Source organism: Pongo abelii, chromosome 11 (assembly GCF_028885655.2).
Source record: "Pongo abelii isolate AG06213 chromosome 11, NHGRI_mPonAbe1-v2.0_pri, whole genome shotgun sequence".
NCBI lineage: Eukaryota > Metazoa > Chordata > Mammalia > Primates > Hominidae > Pongo > Pongo abelii.
In genome coordinates this window covers 84,566,120-84,587,749 of record NC_071996.2, presented here as the reverse complement: position 1 = coordinate 84,587,749, position 21,630 = coordinate 84,566,120, and the positions used below count along the sequence as shown (strand labels likewise).

General features: G+C 36.4%; 1 protein-coding gene across 5 annotated transcripts in view; it reads right to left on the bottom strand.

The window, feature by feature from the left end:
- Nucleotides 1-21,630, bottom strand: part of ITPRID2 (ITPR interacting domain containing 2) — a 126,726-nt gene that overhangs the window by 27,419 nt on the left and 77,677 nt on the right. For 2 of the 5 annotated variants that reach the window (XM_054548821.2, XM_063712587.1), the window contains 8 exons: nt 10,807-11,052; nt 10,424-10,469; nt 7,006-7,055; nt 6,112-6,168; nt 4,146-4,185; nt 3,953-4,051; nt 2,149-2,357; nt 576-1,276 (listed from right to left, as the gene is read on the bottom strand). In XM_054548821.2, the coding sequence (XP_054404796.1) occupies nt 576-1,276; nt 2,149-2,357; nt 3,953-4,051; nt 4,146-4,185; nt 6,112-6,168; nt 7,006-7,055; nt 10,424-10,469; nt 10,807-11,017 (1,413 nt within the window). In that variant the 5' untranslated portion in view covers nt 11,018-11,052. 5 annotated transcript variants of the gene reach the window in all.

The window sequence follows — 21,630 nt, the reverse complement described above, 5'->3', positions numbered from 1 at the left end:
TCTTTTGGGCTTGCAGAAATCCTAGTCAGTGGCCTTTCAAACCTGCTTATTCGAGGGTCCCTATCCTCCCCATGCAGGTACGTAATATCTTCATGTTCTTTCCAGTCATATAACAAGAACTATCCCCAAAGCCTTCTTCACAGGTCCTTACCGCTGAGATATGTTAAGAAAAGCTTGCCCAAAGGCATACAGTCATTCAGTGGCAGACAAAACTCAAATCCCCGTTTGATTTCAAAGCCTGTGTTTCTATTATGCAATACTGCTTTGAATTTAAATATACTCTCTTAGGGCTTTCTTGAGCACCAAAATCTTACCCTTGAGAGAGAAAAGAGGGTTAAGGTTCAAATATCAACTAGTGGATAAAGATCTGGAGGAGTTACTGAACTGTCCCATTACCTCAACATCACATAATCCTGAGACCCATTCTTGGTTTGTGAAACATAAACCTGGAAAGTCAAAATTAGGATAAATTTTTCTAGTATAAATCTATTAGCTACCTCTCATTTTATAAGCATTTTTGGTACTTTTTTTCCTAGTCTGCAACTTGAAACCAGTCTCAGTAATTTTTTACCTACCTCTTCCATTTCGAAGGAGTCCTTCTGCTGTGTCATTATATTTCTTATGGATGGTATTGTCAGTGGTGCACAAGGCTCTTTTTCAGGTGTGGATATATGGACACTTTTCAGCTCACTGCTATTTTCTAGCTCACTGTGGCTGGATATGTTGAAATCACTATCTAATTTGGATTCTACAATACCAGATTCCTCACCCAGTTTACTCTCATGACTTTGAGTTTCTTTACTTTGTTCATTTTCAGTTCCTTGGTTAAAATTACTATTTGCTTCATCAGAAATTCTATCACTATCAGCATTCTCCGTAACAGTTGCTGAACTACCAGAGACTTCTTCTTTAACTGTAGCCAACATAGAAGATGACTCTTTCTTCTTTATAATTTTTTGAGACTTTTGATCGTTTTTACTGCCACTTTCTTCAATCACTGAAACATTTAGAATCTTTCCTTTTTCAGCTGATGGAGAAGGACTACTACTTTCTCCTTTCTCTGTTTTATCAACACATAAATTCAGTTTTGAGAGTGTTTTCATTAAACGATTTGCAGTGTTACTTCGAGTTAAAGGTGGAGGTGAGTCTGTCTCCTTGTTAGAGGTCACTGAGGACATACTTCCAATTCTCTGCAGGGGAGTCCCAGAGACTTGGGAATATAAAGAAGAAAATGCATTGGCCACAGTAGTAAGCACTTCAATTTGACGAAAACGGCCTACCAAAAGAAACAATATTAATTATATGTTTATATTTATATATATACATACACATATATTAAACGCATATTATTGTTTAGAATTCCAAAAACTACACTTAGATCACAAAGATTATAAAACCCTATTTTTTCCTCATCTAACACTTAAACCTCCTCTACATTCACTGGGTGGGAAGAAGGAGCGAGATTTTTACTCTAAACACTAGAATTTGTATTTTTAAAAAATCAGAAATAAGCACAAAGCATAATGGCAACACTGAATAAAGCAGAAAGAACTAGCTATTGAATCCACAGTTGTGATTCTATTCTTAAGTCTTGAACTCCATTAAGACTCTTTCAAAATTCTCCTAAGAAAATGCATGTAAGCATATATTTTATACCTAATTTGCAGGGGGAGGGATTTATTAATCTCTTAAAACTGATCCATGAACAATGCAGGATTGGAATCCTATTTTTGGAATCTTTGGCTAACAGAAAGAAAATAAGCAAAGATATGAGTGAAACTGATCAAATTAGCCAGACTAGTTCCTGAAATAGACTGACTTCATTTAAGATTAACAAGGCTCCTCTCCTACTTCTTTTCTTCTTGAATAAAAGCAATCTGTAGATAACAATAAGGTTCTGCAAATAAGTTATGGTAACACTTGAGTCACGAATTGGGGAGGAGGGGAAAAATGGCAAATTAACCACTATAAATAGAGTAATAAAATAGCTTAATTTTAATTTTAACATGTAAAAATGGCTTTTGTGTTAATCAATCTCTTTACCTTCCAGTGCTATTCCTGAAAATTATTAAGGCTTTAAAATAAGACCATCTTGCTGTAGATGCTATAATTTAAGAAAATAATATGCCTAACGCTTAAAAATCTTACTTGTTAAAGCATAATTTGGGTTTTCTACTTCCATCCGTTGCATCTGAGCACTCAAAAATACTTTAATATCTATCCCTTTGGCAAAGGATGATGAATTAAAAAATCTGGAAGGAATTTTAGAAGCAATATCTGGTTCATCACGTCCAAATCCAAGATTATAAAGAATTTCTTCAGGATCTTCCTCATAAAGTTCCAACAATTCTGAAACACTACAAAAAAAGGGGGCAAAAAAGGAAACATGAAAATATAAAATAAATTGATAGTCCACACCACATTATAAATGAATACATATTACTGATTTCCTGTGATAAAATCTTTTTTCTCAGCTTCTGTTCTGGAAACCATTATTTATTTTACCATGTTTACACATGTGTACTGAGGAATAAATAGCCCTTATAAAGGGTTCATTGTCTCAAGTTGCTAGAGTTGCAGAAAAGAGCTAATCCCAAAGAACACAGTCAGAGACTCCCTACGTGATTCCTCACCTTATTTTTTTTGTCATTTTACGAGATTCCCTGTAAAGCAGCTAAAACAAGTAGAAGACAGATGATGAAGAATAAGGAATAAACAGATTAAAGAAGAAATGAAAAGGAACTGAGGGAACTGAGGGACATTTTGTGAAACTTGAGCTTTTCTGCTATCCTTGTCCTAGGAGTGGCAATTGTCCTAGGAGGAACAATAAAGATAACAAGCTGATTTCAGAGAAGTGAGGGAGGAGCTTACTTTCAACTTCTCTCCAACCACTTCCACTCAGGAAGTAGGAGGAGTAAGCTACAGAGAGTGTGGGTTACACGAAGGTAACTACTCTAATCCTATTGGGAATTAAATATTTAGTATCCCTTCTCTCTCATACCAGTGATAATCCAAGCTTTCTAAGACTCACTGAAGAAAACAGGAAAGTTAGAGATGGAACTTCAACAGAGACACACTTCAACTTGTTTCAGAGAAAATGCTCAGATTCTAATATTATAATTTGGGTAACAGTTTAAACTGGATTCCATAGGCACATGCACTGATGTATTTTAATATACTGTGTGTGCGGGCGGGGGAGGGGCAAGGGTATTTTTTTGTTTGGTTTTTTTGAGACAGCATCTCACTCTGTCACCCAAGTTGAAATGGAGTGGCACAATTATAGCTCACTGCAGCCTCAACCTCCTGGGTACCACTTCAGCCTTCCAAGTGGCTGTGACTACAGGTGGATCCCACCAAAAAACCCAGCTAATTTTTGCATTTTTTGTAAAGACAGGGTTTCGCCGTTTCGCCATATTGCTCAGGCTGGTCTTGAATTCCTGAGCTCAAGTAATCCACCCACCTTGACACTCCAAAGCACGGGGATTACCGGTGTCAGCCACTGTGCCTGGCTATACTATATATTTGAAAGATCTTTGGTTTAATATGTTGAAAAAAAGTATGCTTAAATATCAAGCTGTAACTTAGAAAAATTTATTCTGATTTTTGTGTCAGAGTTAACTCAAGTCCTTAACAATGAATTTTGGTTCCCTACAACTACAAGTTACTCCGCTATGGAGTTCCTCTTTCAGGCTGTTGAGAGGGCTCAAAATACTCATTTATGGATTCCAGCAGCAGTATAAGCCTATTTGTTGCTTTTTATTTAATCTCAAAGTAAAACAAAACAAAACAAAACAAAACAAAAAGCTCCTATCAGTTGTGCTGGTCCAGGAAACACTCTTTTCATGTTCTTTCTGATTTCATACGATCAAGGTCAAATCCAAGATTGAAAAAATGATAAGAGTAGGTCATCTATAACACAATGTAATTCCAACACAATTTCAGAATAAGTTACCTTGAAACTGTCCCACTACTTTTCCCAGATCCAGTGGAATTCATACTTCTCCCTTTCTGATGAAACTGTAATCTTCTCTCTTTGGCCAAGATATTATTGCTACAAACAAAATCAGATTATATAAAACTTTCTAACTTTATTTTCATTAATGGTCTTCATTTTTTAAAAGAAATAGAACAAAACAGCTCCATACCAGTTTTCAATTTGAGCATCACTTTCATGGAGGTGGTTGGCTACAGGTAAAAACAATAAACGTAGAGCACAATTGTTAGTAGGACTATAACTACTACGATACAATTATCAAGAAATCAAATTACCTACAATATTAGAATTAAATGCCTAATATATTAAACGCTTATCTTGGTCCACTAAATCTGCATTATTAAAAGTGATATACAGATAGATAAGAACAGGGCCAGGAGCTTTTGAAGGGTGTTTTTGTGTTTTGGTAACATAAAACTAACTACTCTCACTTGAGTGCTTAAAATAAAAAAACGTATAGGGAACCAGTTAAATTTCTTTAACAGGTTAGAAATAAGTAATGAGGAAGATACATACCATATATGTGGTACTAATTATTAAATTTAAAAGCTATTAATGAATAATATCTTAAGGGGAAAACATGATTTAACATTAAGTGTGGCAATAGTATACGTCAATTTCTAATGTGGATTTTTTTTAAGGGTATAACTGATTTTTCACACATATAACTTGAAAACTTCTACTTATTTCAACATAAATTTTCTTTTAAAAATTGCCTTTCAACTTCATGATAGAACTTTAGCTTAAAGTTCTAAACAGATAAGTGTTAATGTTTAAAGTTAAATTTATTCATTTAACCTTTATAGACAAATACAAAGAATAAAATTAATTATAAACACATCTATTTCAGCACACATGAATTGCTTTTCATTTCTGATCTACAAAGTTATGACAATTTTGTGTTTCTTTGTCCATCCACCGGAAAGGTGCCTAACTCACAGCACTCAGTATTTACTTAGTGAATGGTAATAGCCTTGAAATAATTTTCAGTAAAACAACGTAATAGATTTACTCTTTCATGAGACTCCTTTTTAGGTTCTGGTTTCCAATAAAATCATTCAATATTATCAAACTACCAAGGCAAATATCAAAAGTGCAAAGTGCATTTTAATAATGGATTGACAACATGTTCAATTGTACTGACTGGGAAGCAGTAAGTTTAAGCTCTTTATAGAGCTTGAAGGTATACGAACAGAAATAATAAGAACTAATATATTCGCATATTCCAGAGTTTTAAATGTTAGAAGGTTCTAAATAAGTAATTTACCTTACAGATGCATTTAAAACAGGAAAAAATCAAGGATATTAAATTCAATGTATAAATTCACTATTCATCAACTTGTAAGCTTTAAAGATTTTTTTAAAATCCTTGTTTTTTTAAAAAAGAACACATTAATAACTGAGCTATACAGCTATGAATAATCTATTCAATTTGATCAATGAGCTATAAAATAGTTTTTAAAATACCAGTAAAATAATTAAAAATTCTTAATTTTTTGTACAAGAAAGCTTTATTATAAATCTACTGGAAAACATTACATAACTTGTAAAAACTTTTAAATAGCACAACACACTTTTTAAAATCTGATGCTTTCTGGAATAAACACCACCATGATTTCTAATAAAATTCTATTAGCTCTGCTATTTTGTCTTTCCCCTTTAATCTTCTAAAAATCAGGAAAACGGGGAAAAGACAGGAGATACTTAAATGCAAAGAGAAAGACAAGCTGCAGCTGTAAGTATGACATAAGTCTATTTCGTGCTAAAAATAAGCTTCAATTTCGTTTTCCCATGTATAAATATTTAAGCGTCCTTCCTTTTTCAGGACAATTCTTCCCTCAGTTATATTACCACGGTTTGTTACAAACTGTTCCTTTAAGCATTTAGTCCAAGAAAGACAGATGGACACTTCACATGGTTTTTCAGAGTCATCCCTACATGTATCCTACAGACTATGACTAGATTATTAACAAAGAAAGGTAATGTGAAATGTGCCTGAGCCATTTTCAAGACCTTTAAATTTAGCTTGAAGATCATAAACCTGAAAGCATTCAGCTTTCTCTTTTTTTTTTAATTTGAAAACTACACAAAAATACAGTTCTTCCAAACAAACATACCTTCAGCTCCCAATGACAAATCATCTTCAAAACTTCCTCCATTTCTCACAAGCACACCTGAAAGACACATCTGAAAACTCATCCTGGTGTTCTGTTCCTCCCCACCCTCATATAAAATCACTGTTTTAGTTAAATTCACCCAGCAAAATATCTTATACAGTAAAATGTTTCAGACTTGAATGTACTCAGACATTATTCTGATTATATAACTTCAAGAAGCAGGTATAAGCTTTTACTTTAACGTAACATAAACATGTTTACTTTTCCAGCAACATAGAGTTCTCAGAAGCCAACCTATAGGCTGTTATAAACTTATATTTTTGAAGATGTTCAATCAGACTACATACCAAGGGTTTCATGGAAAACCAGATCCTGGAGCAAATATTCTTCTTATCCATCTCATGTTAAGTCAGGAGCTGGATTTTCCTGACACCGTAAATGTTTTTTTATATGCCTTGCCACTGCCTGCACATGCTTGTTGTACTTTGAACTTTAGAATTCTGTCTTGAACAGGTGGTAAAATTTTAGGTGTGGCAATTTCAGTAAATGTAATCAGCAAAGAAATGCTGCACGAAAGTTGACTCAACTTTTGTTCACTCAATAAGTATTTTCCTTATATTTGCATATCATATATTCATATTTAATTAGTCTTTATAATATCTAACTGGACAATAAAGAGGTAAGTTCCACATTGTGAAAAGGCTAGGCAATTTGCTTAAACTCCCTACTGTTTTACGGTTTATAACAAAGTTTCTCCATTTTGCTTCTAGCTCAGAATAGCATATATTATAAACATGAATATCACTTTTATAAGTCATATATACACTTTTACCCAGAGGACAAAGAAGTAGAACTGTCATAAAGAACAGATTTAGAAAGGCAATCTTCTCTTACCCTTGAGTGTACTACTGCTTTGTTCATCCAGTGAGGCTCCCAAAGGTGTACTGAAACCATATAAACGTATAAGCCTTAGTCTTGTGAAAGGCTATTTGCAAAGTTGTCATTACACAGCCTTACTTAAAGAGTTATAGCTCAATAAGCTTCTAATCACAGTTAAACTCTCCTCCAAAAACACACAAGGAATGCAAGTAGATTACATAAGTAATATTCACTAACTAAGCAAATACCTGTCATCAAGTCAGCTCAGCAGGAATGATTTAATCATGTCTGATGTGCCAACAATTAGGGGCAAAAATGGCAATGACAAATGATGTGAATTGGCATTTTTCTTTGCAAAAAAGAGAGAATGACTGACAATAAGCATTAAGAAAATGTCTGTTCTTCTCAACCCCTTCCATCAAAAAAGAAAACAGAACTAGAAGAAAACAAATCTTCAGTCACAGGTAACCTAACCTTAATAAAATTAAAAAGTGAAGAGTAGTTGGAAATGAGGCCTAACAGTTTCCTTAAACCTCATCTGTTAATCTATCACTAGCATTTCAGAGCATCACCTAGTGCCTCCCCCTTGCCCCAACAACTATCTTTTTCTTTATATAAATGTAGAAGCTTGAGATTCACTTTCTGTTTTTAAGCTAAAAAATACATATATTCTTCATTTAACTGAAAATTACTAAAAAGTTGACTTGAGAACCAACATTAAGATTAGCCATTGCTAAAATTTTTTCATTCTTGTAATTCAAATACAGATGAAATATCTTTTCTTCACATACAAAAATAAACACTTTTAATTCTCTGAAACCAAGTTATAGTACGAAACACATTGTTTTATATTGTAGGGTCTGTTTTGTGATACAAACCTTTCTTCAGTAACAATTTATACCTGTTAAAAATTCACGAGACATGGGATCAATCATGAAAATATCAGTTTCAAGGAAATGTTACTGAAATGCCAATTAAAGATTAAAACTTTCTAAAAGTATACTAACAATGGCAGCTCTTTAAAACTTAGTGCTTTTGAAATGTAAAAGAATCACAAGCAATTACCATAAATATATTAATAAAAGCTTTAATCTATTTTTTGCATATATTTTAATAAAATTCTAATGTATGTCTTTAAAAAGTCATCCTTCCCTGATGGCTGCTTTCTTGGATGTAAACATTGTATTACTCTGTCCACAGATGTCTCTACTGGTCTATGCACTAACAGAAAATGGTAGATAAGCAGAGTAACAGGAATCCTCCTTCGAAAACAAATATCTTACTTTTATAGTTGCTCCCTTCCAAATTCTATCAAAATCTCTATCATTTCTTAAATGTTAATTCAAGCAGTTTTTACTTAGTCCCCCCACAAATGGTTATCAAAATAAAGACTCCCTTTAAGGAAAGAAAACACGGTATCTTTATTCAGGATATGGACGGCACTAAGAAACAAAGACTATTTGAGAACTTATCAAGTGGGTAAAATGCTGTCTTCAGGTCATTTGTACACAATAAACAAAATACATAGATGCCCAACTCTGAGAAGGAACTTGAGTTGCTATTTAAAACGAAAATACAGATGCAACATATCCTAAGTCGAATCTGTGATAATATAGCTAAGATTAAAAGACTACTTGTTCTAGCTTTCCTGGATACAAATGAATGCCACTCGTGTAGAATAGGTGCAACTGTAGGAACAAGAAGGAAATCCATGAGAGAAGGAGCAGCAGACTACAGAATCTGCCCACATAAATCAGTATTGGCAACAAAACTTCTGAAATTGTCAGGGATTGACTGTGCCCTGGTGAATGTCAACATTTGCCTACTGCATTTGTCTCAAAAAAGATGCACTTATTTACTGTCTAATTGATAGGATCTCTTACACAATCTTAAATCCTATATGTCATTAAACTATAGTGTGATTCTTCTCTTGTTAATTTTTAAAATTCTTTTGAATATGCACTTGAATTTAAACAATAAAACATTATAAATGTATTTGTAATGCTAAACCTATTTTAAGAAACCTAAAGTAAGTCAATACTGTACTTAGGACTGTATTTAAATAAAGAGTCAGATTGGAGGCTTTAAAAGACTTAAGTAAAAGTAACAAAACAACTTCTCAGACATATTTCTAAGAGGAAACCTGAAAGATACTAGTTTCATCAGATCTCACCCAAAAGGTCCTGAACATGTATATTCAAAATTTCAAGCTTTTAAATTATAGACTATTTTAGTATTTAACAATTAAATGAACCAGTAGCACATTAATACAATTTCTTGATCCATACTTTGAGTGAAGTAACTAATATCTAAGGCTTATCTGAAAACGGGGAGATTGATTTACAGCTAGATTGTAAATCTGGGGTCCAAGGATTTCAAGCAGTGTATTTGCCTCTGTGCATCTTTAAAGAGAAGTTATTCCATATATGTCATCATATTTCAGAAGGGTCTATGACACTTCCAATAAAGGGTACGAGTTCTGTAATAAAGAGCGTTCAATAAGGTTCCAGTCGATTCATCAAAACAAGGCTTTAATATCACGGTAGCCAATATCTTGTCTGTCTTTAGAGGAGGCAAACTGGCATATGAATCACTTTCTACAATAAAACAAAACAAACTACCCTAACTCTAATATTTGAACAAAATATTAAGAAAGTCTAAATTGAAAAGGCAAAACTATGCTCGAAAGCAAACATCAACAAAAGTTTAAAGGCTACATTCCTGATTTTACAACTAGCAAATAAACTGGAAAAAATAAGAAACAAGTACATTTTGCTGTAGTCAGATTTACTTGCAACATGATTCATCTCCTCTGTATTTTATCAAACATTTTTGTACCAGTTGCCAAAGCATGTAATTAAACAGATTTATGCAGTCTGAATGCTTTTAAAAGTTCTATTCCCTGAGAATTCCAGTGCCATCTGACGATTCCATGTTCAAGAAGTAAACTATAAGTACAAAGTTAGCTAGTTTTAATAGCTCCCCAAACAGAAATAAAATTAAAGCCCATTTAGTGTAGTTGGTAAATTAAACTCGTCTAAAACACATTTGAAAGGAAAATGATTCCGTGCCAGTTGTACAGATGCCAAAACTAAAGCAAAATAAAATATCCTGTGAGATGTGAGAATTCTTTCAAATAAAAACAGAACAAATACGGCATGATTATCTGTTTTGGATTTCTGATCTCTGATGCTAACACGATGCGTTAGCAGCTCAAGTTTAACTGTAAAGTCAACACGGTCACCAAATAATCAGCGGTCACAGCACTTCCATTTCTAATCGCTTAGAGGAGGAAGCTATCCGCCGGCTCACTTTCCGGTTTGTAGCTTACAACGGTCGCGGGACCCACAGGGACGCGGCCCGAGTGGCTCTGCTCCGGCGTCCCGTCCGCACGGATCTCCCCCGGGACGCGGGCGGGCCAGGGAGCACTCACCGGCAGTCCTTGAGCCATATCGCGATCTTCTCGTTGGGCACGTTTCCTGGGGGTAGAGGGAGGGGACAGCACGTTACCACCCAGGAGCACTACGACGGCGGGGTCACCCTGGACCCTCCCAAGTAGGAAAATCTACCACGGCAAATGTAGCCTAAGCGACACGTCTCAGTGTCCCTTGGCAGGGAAATCGGATGGCACCCAGTTGTCTGTGTTGACGCTGGGGGCGCCTCGTCCAGCGCGCGCGTTTGAAGGTCGGAAGTGTCCCCTCTCCCCTCGGCCTACCGTGCCCGAGGCTCTCCCAGAACTCGTGGCAGGCGCCCAGGGCGCACGAGACTCTCCCCAGCCCGCCAGCCTCCCCCCGGAGCCCGGCCGGGAGCACCGACCTCTTCCCCCCGCTGCCGACAGCTGCGCGCCGGGGAGGTCCTCCTCCTCGTCCTCCTCCTCGTCCTGCGTCGTCGCTTCTGTGGACAGATCCTCCGTCTCCGACGCTTGCCAGGAGCTACGGCACTTGGCCCAGGCCTTCCTCCTGCGACTCGCCACTTGCCACTCCAGTTCCTCCTCCGCCTCCGCCGACGACGACAGGGGCCGATCCATGGCCGCACGGGGGGCTCCGCTACCCCAGCCGGACCCTGCGCGAGACACGGCGGCGGCGGGGACCCCCGCCCTTGCTGTCAGCGCCCGGCCGGGCAGGGGGCCCCGGGGAGCTGAAGCGGGCGCCGGAGGAGGAGGAGGAGGGGACAGGGAGGGAGGGAGGGAAGGAAGGGGAGGGAAGGGGCGGAGGGCCGGCGCTTCACATGAAGGCGGCCGGGCGCGGCGCGGGAGCGCTAGTGGCCCGAGGGAGCGCGGCTGGGAGCCGAGCGCCCGCCCGGCCCCTGCTCCCCACCCCCTGCCTGACGCGCCCCGGGCAGGCCGGCCGCTGCGCGTCTGCGCGCCTTCCCTCGGCGGCGGCCCACGCCCCCTTCCGGCCGGGGGCGCGCGGGGCGCGGTGGGGCGGGGCGCGCCCGGCGCGGCGCGGAGCAGGCCAGCCCCCCACTGCTGCCTGCGAATGGGCGAGATTAGTTTGTTAATAACCTTTGTTCCTCTCCTCCTCCTCCTCCCTCACCCAAAAATAGAAAGAAAGTGGGGAGGTCAAGTATCACAAAACGACCCCCGCGAGAAAACAAGTGTCTCCTTGGGCACCCTGAAACGTACACTTGAAAGAGTCGCCTGAATGTAGACTCTTGAGTGTCCAAGGAATTGGGGTAAGGACGGAAAGAGGTGCTTGATTGGTGTTGCCAAAATGTCAAAACTGCAAAAGACTAAGCTTCCTGGAGTGCTGCTTTCATACTTAAAGTTATTTATCGTGTTTATGTTATGAATGAAAATGAATTGTGAAAGGATATTTAATCTGGAAATTTCACATTGAAGTTGGATTTCGGTGAGGGAGAATAGAGGAAACAGTAATTGGGACAATGTGGAGATGGTTGCTTGGATTTTGGTGAGACAGCATGCTACAAGAAACAAATGATGTCAGAGTTCAAAACTTTTTCAAGCCAGCCTCGGCATTCCGTTTTGTTATGTTTAAATTCTCATTAGCAAAAAGACTCAAATTCTATCCAAAACCAGACACAATGTGACAGACCTATCAAGCAGCATTGTTCCCCTAAATGTTACATCTAAACTATACATATAAGTAAGGCTTCCAATATTTTATTGTACTTGGCTGTGCTCTGAAGAACAAGTTAGAACACTTTTTAAAATCTTAACCTGATTGAAAAGAATATTTTGCATAGACAACATATTTTAAGGACGGAATTATTTTTCATTTGAAATTAAAATCAAGAGCATAGTAAAATTCCTAATGGAAGCATTCGAATTACAAGGTAATTAAGTGCATTGTCATTGATAGCTACAGGAAACCATAACTTTTGGAGAATTTGGAATGAAGAATGCTCTGGAGATGAAATAGTGCCTAGTTTTTGTCCAGGCATTTACACATAAGTCATAGACTACTAAAATAGCACACTGATTTTCCTGCCTTCATTCTTTCCTATCTCCTTTCTAGCTCATTGCTCTAGATTTACAATTCCAGGACATCTTCTAATGGTTTACTAATATCCCCAAGATCAAATCCAAAATCCAGACTAGCTTTCCAGAACCATCATAATATTCTCCTGAGTCTCATATATGTACTGCCAAATGTCAGGGGAGTTAGAACAGTAATATTAATATCTTTGGCTTGAAATTTCACTACTAGAAAATCTTTTCTTTGAACCTATAAGAATTTCTCAGCCTTCAAGGGTCCCATAGTAGGATGCAGCTAACAGTTTAATGGCTCTCCAAAATAGGCCAGAGTCTCGCTGCCTGTGTGGAAGATGAAAAAGAGAATGAATGAAGAAGGCACCTAAGAAGAGGCATTGAAAGGGCTGGTCAAGTGCCACAAAATATGCTGCCTTCAAAGTTTTATCCAGGGTTCTTATGTACCCACCCTGTTCCTCTGCTGCTCCCAGCTTCAATTCTATCATATCTAAGTGCTGTTGCCTACTCTGTCTTTGCTTCTTAATTCATTCCTGTTCTTTCTATCCACTTCCTTCATGACTTTCAAAATCTAGCTAAGCCAGAACTTTTTGACTCCACCATTCCACCACTCCTGATCACACCCCTCCCACAGGGATCTGATATACAACAGCATGTCTACGTCATTTATTTGGGGACTGGATTGTACAGTAAATAATATGATTGGCCCTGGAAGGTATGTTTGGCTTACCAGACAGATTGTAAATTGTGAGAGATGATAGAACATTCTTCAGTATTCTTGCACCCCTTATACACTTTTAAATGCTGATCCCACAAGGGATAATGGGTCTTCTTGAGGTAGTTTCTGTTTTTTGTGTTCTTCAAAGAGACACCTAAATTGATTATTTTAAAATTTGCTTCTTGTTATTTCTATAATGCTTATATTTTATTTAGGTTTGCAGTTGTTTAAATACACTTTCAGATGACAACAACAAAGAATTCTTGTGAAAGGCAATAATTAACCATAGTTTTAAAAAAATCAAACAACCAGAGTCAAGTAATAAGGAGGAAAAAATACCAAACAAAGTAGAGTATATACATTATTCAGTTTCCAGTAGCACAAATGTGTGTTTTCTTCTACATGGCATTTTTTAATGAAATATGTTGAGGGTATAGAAGTAATAGAGAAGGAAATCCTTGAAGTAGTATGCTATTGCCTTGAAAAGTAAGGTTTTTTCATTGTATTCTCAACTTTTACAGATGTTTTAAAATGCCCAAGGTATTTCATTTATTCGATAATGAATACTACACATGAAGAAAGTCTGCATGTTTGCTTCTTCAAGGATTTTTTCCCAAACAAGTACTATGTTGTACACCAACTGCAAATATACATTTCAAAGCTCTACATAAAGAGTATTGTCTGGGCCAGGCATGGTGGCTTACACCTGTAATCCCAGCACTTTGGGAGGCTGAGGCAGGGCAGATCACCTGAGGTCGGGAGTTTGAGACCAACCTGACCAACATGGAGAAACCCTGTCTCTACTAAAAATACAAAATTAGCCGTGCATGGTGGTGAATGCCTGTAATTCCAGTGACTCGGGAAGCTAAGGCAGGAGAATAGCTTGAACCCAGGAGGCGGAGGTTGTGGTGAGCTGAGATTGTGCCATTGCACTCCAGCCTGGGCAAAAAGAGTGAAACTCTGTCTCAAAAAAAAAAAAAAAGAGTATTGTCTGAATCAATGATGCTTGCAAGGTAGAAAAAGAAAGAAATGTATATTAAATGTGGATAATTCCATCCAGCGTGACATAGTGGAAGCAACGTGGTCTTTGGTGTTAGACTGAAGTTTGAAATGTTTCCCTCTTTTTCTAGCTGTATGGTACAAGGCAAGACAGCTAATATCCCTAGGCCATGACTTTTCTCATCTTTGAAATAGCAATCATGATAACTACCTTCCCAAATTGATGTGAATCTCACATGAAATAATGTGGGTGCTCAGTGTAGCTATTAGAATGATTATATTGCAGAAAGCAAAAATAAATCAATTTCATATGGGGGAATAATTCTCATATTAGCAAATAGCATTTATCATCATGCTTATGCAGCTGTATTTTAAAATTGGCATAAGTTCAGGCAAGGATAGAAAACATATACTTTGGTTAAATCAGGCAGTTTTATATGGGAAAGCATAAATCATAAGGGAAACATTGTTCTTGGTTTAATTAGATATTTAAAATTACAAAACAAGATTTACTATTGGGTAGGCTAAGCCATTTTGGTTCTAGTTATGGTATTGTTTCTTTAATAATATTTATATACTCAAAAATTGTATTTTGTGCATCAAAATCTTAATTATTTAGAATCTGATTAGGGAGTGGTAGAGTTGCAGTTATTTCTTCAAATTCTCATCTTTCATTAAGACAAAAGGGGGCTCAGAGGTATAAGGTTAAGTAGAATATCAGGTTAAATTAACAAAGTAGCATTTTATATTTTGATAGTATTGCCTGGAGAAAAAAATTCTATATAAAATAAGAATGAAAAACACTGCATATTATACCCCCTCCTCTTCCTCCACCCCAGCCCAGTCACAATGAATGTTAAAGACTTGAGACATCTTCAAAACTTGTTTTTTAAAACTGTTTAATTTTTTAAACCCAATAGTTCTAAAATTTATTTCAACAGTAAATCTTTTTGGCCCCTCAATATATCCATTAACATTTCCAGGGATACCAGTGAAACAATTTGCAATAGCATAAAAGAGAATAAAAGAAAAAATATTAATAAATAAGAGTAAACACTTCAAAAATTTTCAGAGATTTATTTACAAATCATGTAATTGAACTATGAGGAATGCTGGTTAGTCTGACTTAGATTGGGTTATTGATATTATTGAAACCATTATTAATTATTAAAGTATTTCTGATTTTAGTATTTCTGGTTATTGTATATATGTTAAAGCAATAAAATTACATGTTTAAAGCCTATAAACCTTTGATCTTAGAGTTCTTCCACATTAGCAAAAATTCAAGGAATTCTAGATTAGTTTCTTTTCCTCATAAGGAAGCATTAATATGTAGAATAGTCCGTTATTTTGATTTCTCTTATTTTCCAAAGTACAGCTAAGAAGGAGAAGCAGGTGTTAATACCACTAGAATTTTGCCTTGCAAATTATTTATACAATCTGGGTAAATTATCAGTTTATGTACTTTCTGATTTTGTGCGTGTTAAAAGCTTGTCAGTTTTATCACTCATTCTCAGATCACAATTTATTCAGTTTGCCACATAATGCTAAATTTACTCTTTTCTCAGTGAAACCTTGTGGCCAGTTTGTTTTCTTTTCAGTGGCTCAATTCTCTGGTGTTTCTGAGCAACAGGTAAGAATGGCTCATCTATTCTTAATCAACAATGAAGTGAAGCAAGATTATGTAACAGAATAGACTATTTGTTCTGTTTCACGAATTCATAAAACAACTCAAAGGAGGTTTTGAAATCCTTTTTACTGAACATAGTTACACATGAATTACAGACATTTTGGCTTTCTATCTATGAAGCCTAATTCTCAAGTTTGGATCAATCCTTTTACTTTTTCTTCTCAGCCCTGCCCTAAAATGTTGCTTTTAAAGATCTCTGACATTTTGAATCATAAAAGCTTTTAAAAAGGTATATCTGTCCATGTGAAATGCACAGTCTATACCCATGGCAGATGATATTAAGAATTTTTCTGCAACACACAACCGAACAGGAGGATGTCATTATTCCCAGTGTTAGCACTGTCCTATTGTATAGTTAATTTCTCTTCCATATTTAAGATTATATTCTAGCTCTTTTGTTTATGTATATGATTACTTTCTCTTTGGAGCCATTTAGAACTTTAAAAAAAATTACAGCTCACTATGCATATATTTGAAATTATATATTTTCATGTAAATTTCTCTTTCTGTATTTTATGAAGACCAGGAAAAGGAAGGTTCGTGACTAGATGAACCATACATCTATCTAACACTGCTGTACCTTGAAGAGCTTTAAATGATACACACCTTATAACGGTTCTTTAGCATACACACACACACGTCTTTGAAAAAAAAATAATAATTGTGGTATGTGCCTGAACCTGAATAAATATAAACTGCACCGGCCTCTCCCAGCACGTTTCCCTTCTCTAATCTCCCTTCTGCAGCTCCTTTATGCCCATCTCAGAACAAATACAATCTGCATTCAGAACAGGACCGTTTACAAGTTGAATGGAGTTATTTTGGGTGAGTCATTGAAAACACAGTACAAAACCTTTCCTCACTCACCAGAAATGCATTTTAAAAATAAAGCCAAAGTGAACAAGGCTTGGCAAGTTTGAGGGTGGACAAAATGGGGAGAGAACAGGTCTTCTGCCACACTCAGACAGGATTCTGGTAAACCAATTTTGGCTATTTCTTTACATTCAACTCCACCAAATCCCATCACCAACTAAAAAGTACTAGGTTGAGCAGGTAGGACTTCAAAACAAAGACACTTCATTTTACATTGTGATGATGAGCAGATACACAAGAGCTTAGCAATAGTTTAAGTCCCCCTTTTTGTCTCTAATTCAGAAGCTATAAAACATATACATTTAATAACCCAATTCTTTTGATTAAATGTGTATTTGACAAATAGTGACTATAGGCAATTAGAAAATGTTATGTAAATGCAATATGCAATCCTCTCAAATTGCTTTTAAAACAAGTCTCATGAGAGTTAATCAAATAATAAAATATTAAAGGAGATAGAGCTATGGAGATTGAAAATAATAAGCTATTTTTAAAGAAACTTTAAAAATTGAATTATTATAATTAAAACAAGTCTATACCATGGCTTGTTGAATTTTAGATATTTAACATGCAAATATTACAGATTTATATATCAATGCAGATTCTTATGTGTCTATGGAACATATGACGTATCCTGTATCCTGCGGATAACTTTCTAGCAGAAATACAGTGATTACTTTTCCACAACCTGCTACAGATCAGTTGAGGCTCACATCTCATGAATGGAAAGAAACCTGGAATCATTAAGAAGAAATTCTTAAATACATAATGATAACCTAGAACACTTGCTATAAAATTTGAGAGTCCTCAAATAATCTTTAGCATAAGTTGACCCAGCAGATTATTGTGAGCCAATTAACAGGTGCTATAGAGGGTCCTACACTTAGTAGTGTTGCCTGTTTACAAATGGTCCATCCCCAAGTTGTGGGAAGAAGCCAGTTACTACTGATTTAATTATGCAAGTGATCTAGAACTCCCTTGCAAATGATCAGTTTCCACAAGGCAGGCTGACAATTGTTGGTAAAGGGAATGAAAACTGTTTAAAAGTTAATGTGACTATGGAAGTACAGGGTCATGATAAACACGCAGGTATTTCCTGCTATAATTAGTAGCAAAGCAAGTACTCTGGTTTCCTACATTTTGGGGACTTTTTTTCCTTCCGTTTTATGGTTAAGTAATTGTTTTAAAATTATAAAGTAACAACTTATACAGCCTTCAAAAATTCTCTCACCAATCTAGGAATGAGTTTATCTCATTTGTTTCTATTTAAATTTAATCTACATATAATCAAAAACTAAGGAGACTTAATATTTATTGATAGGAACTCAAGAGCTTCTCCATAATCTTCTTTCAAAACAAACTGAAAAGTGAGGCAAATTTTCATCAAAATTTCTTTGGGGCAAGAAAGTTTATTACAGCTGTTAGGTAGCATATTTGGCTTGGATTACATTAGTATTAAAGAACTAAAGCTGTGTTTATTAATAGACTGTTATTAAATAAAAGAACCACAGGGTAAAGGTCAGCACACAGGTTGTTTTGCTTAATTGTTAAAGATCCCCCGAGCCCATGTCTTTCCAATTATTTTTAAACAAGTCAGCCCAAGTTGGCACCTTAAAATCCTTTAAGTACTGTAATTACAATAGTACTGATAATCAGTTTGGAGAAGTACTACTAGAAGAGCAGTTATTTCAGTGGAGCCAAGGAAATAACAGTGTTAAAAATGGATGCTTTTGACTGAGCACTTCTATTGTGTCAGACCCAGTATTTTGGGCTGGATTTACACTGTCTCATTTAATACAAAAACTATAAGTGTTTGTATTATTCTCACTTTATAGATAGGGAAACTGAGCCTCTGAAAGGCTAATACTTGCCCCAGGCTACATACTAGAAAGTGACAGAGAAGAACCAGGACTTACTCTATACCTAAAGCCCATGCTCTTACCTATCATATGCGATGGCCTCATAGTATTTCAGCCCCACTGTTAGAGAAACATTAGCAGTCACTTAGTCTCATCATACTGAAAGGATTCTTCACTTATAGCTGATGGGCAGAGGGTCAGTGTGACCCTTAAGTGAATGGAATCCTGGGGAGGGAATTGCCTCCTACAACTCCATTTTACAGGGAAGGAAAACTGAGCTTGAAACTTTAAGTAGCCTGCCTGAGGTCAGCCAACAAGTTAGTGAGAGAATTAGGAGCAAGAATCCGTATCATCAGTTCAGTGTGCTTCCCACTCCACCACACAATACTTTCATCAGGAAGGTATGGGCAGCAATTAGGGTCATATGCCACATAACAACGTTTTGGTCAATGATGGACCACATATATAATGGTGGTCCCTAAGATTATAATACTGAAGTTTCACTGTACCTTTTCAATGTTTACATATACAAATACTTGCTTCTGTGTTACTATTGCCTACAGTATTCAGTAGAGTAACATACTGTACAGGTTTGTAGCCTCAGAGCAATAGACTGTATCATCTAGGTATGTATAAGAACCCCCTATGACTTTCACACAAAGACAAAATCGCCTAAGGATGCATCTTCAGAATATATCCTAGTCACTAAGTGATGCATGACTGTATAAGAATGTTAACACTTTAATGTTAACATATTAGTGTATATCATAAACATTTCTCATATATGTACTTGAGAGAAACCTAATGTGAGCGAAGACATTGCAGATAAAATCAGTACATTTTAAAAGCGTTAATCAACAAATAAATGATATTATAAACCAAAATCATTTATACTGAGAATATGAAGCACATATTCTCAGAATATTTGCAACAGTCACTCAAAAGGTTTTTTAGGAGACTTAGGAATATCTGTTGGTTTGTGATCAGGGAAGTTCTGGTTAAACGCAGGCAGGACATGTCTCTACTGTCTCCTTGACAATTTAAAAGAAATTAGGAACCTAGTATACACATTCTCACATGGGTCCAAATCTAGCTTATGAACTGCTGGGATACCATCATGCACATAGTTCTGCTCACTGGATATATGTCATTTATATTTTTCATTTTTCACTCATTCATTCAACAAAGGGGTTTATTGAATATGCCAGCTACTGTAAAGCCTCTGTGTTACCATAATGACCAAAACAGGCTTGTCCTGCCATTCTATCCTATAATGGAAGACCTTCTGGGTGATCATCTCATCCCTCCTCCTCTTCTTCCTCCTCCTCTTCATTCTTTCTTCTTTTTTCTTTCCTGTAACTTTCTTATTTTGCTTTTCCTCTTCCTAATATGGTACAGCTAGTTTGTGCTTTTTGTATTACCATAAATTATGCTCCAATCTTTACTGTGTGCCTCATAGAGTAGAAGGAAAAAACTGTGAGTAAAAATATTCATTCAAGTCTTATTTATGTACGAAAATCAAAATAATAATAAGAGAAGGTGTAGTTACATTATGATATAGCTGCTCTATAAAATATTTTATGGCCATTATGAAATAAATTTTACAGACAATCTAGCAGTATAGTATGATATGTCAACTTTTCAATATCATTTGAAAGATTCCATCCTACTGTACTCTTTCCAGGCCTCTGACTACACTAGTTCAGTCACATGGGATGGCCTTTGGAGCGGCTATGACCAGAGTTTAAACAAGAGGAAACATCATTTTCTGCTAGACCTCCCATAGCCATTTTAAAGACGGTAGGGGTGAGGAGTGGCATGGTGTAGCTGTGGTTAAGGGAGGAGTGAACTAACTCTCATGTAGCCCATTATGCTAGTGCCCATAGTGGAGATGTGGTAAAATTCACCACAGATTTTCCACACAGTAATATGCAATACCACAAGCCTTTATTCATAAGTTGGTTATTTGATAAATCTTCCACTTCATATAGAGATATCGCATTTAATAGTCAAGTAGTCATCCTATTCCCCTCTGGGAATCTCTGGAAAGGACTATACTAGACCTGCACCATTCCTGTCAGATGATTACACCTGCCTTGAGATATGTACAGTGTTGTTTAAATATCTTTAAAATGTCACCATGTATCTAAAGTTATATGCATTTCAGCAGAGAAAATGAATGTGTAAGATAAATCATATCTAGGTTGTAGTCAGAAGGATTTTCTTTTCATATGAATAAGGTATCTGAACAGCCCTAAAAACATAAAGCTAAATATTTTTTAAACTGCTTTTATCTTAACAAATCTTCTCAAAAGCTCAGAAAATGGAAAAATAAAGATTTTAGTATCCAGGTTTCTTACCAGCATGCATTGTTAACATTCCTCAGTGAAGTTGATACTTCAGGTCCAAAATTTATAGCTCTATCTAGCCACATTTCTGGAGAAGACTCAAGACTGGGGCTAGAACCTCCATGAACCTGAGTATGTTATTCAACTTATGTTTTAGTCCTCTTACGATAACACCCTATTCTCCACAAGAGACAAAAGCCCAAGACTGTAACATCGCTGTCCAGCCACATTCTCAAGACTTCCTCAAAGGGAAACATGTTCATAATCAGAAAGTGAAGATTTTTGCTTCCCAGCCTAAACTCTGGCCTTCCAAGGAAGCATCCACTGCCAGATATAAAACCTGGAGTTTTAAGATTTCATGTAGGAAATATCAAAACCATCTCAAACTGTATCTTAAAGAAAAACAATATTCAGAAAGTTTTTCTAAAGGTTAACAATTCAGCTACTACTGTAACTTTAAGAGATGAATGCCTTAATAATATCAAATATTTTTCCAAAAGATGGCTTTTTCAAAAATCATTCTGTGATTTGTGCAATGGCACTTGCCTGTTCTGATTATCAACATGAGCAAAGACATGAAATAAGAATGTACTATCTCTAAGAAGGAATCTACCTACCTGAACGTTGACGGTATGTCACCCTGTATTCTCTTTAGAAGGCTCTCAAGAGAAATTTCTTTTGACAATATTTGTTCCAAGAATGAC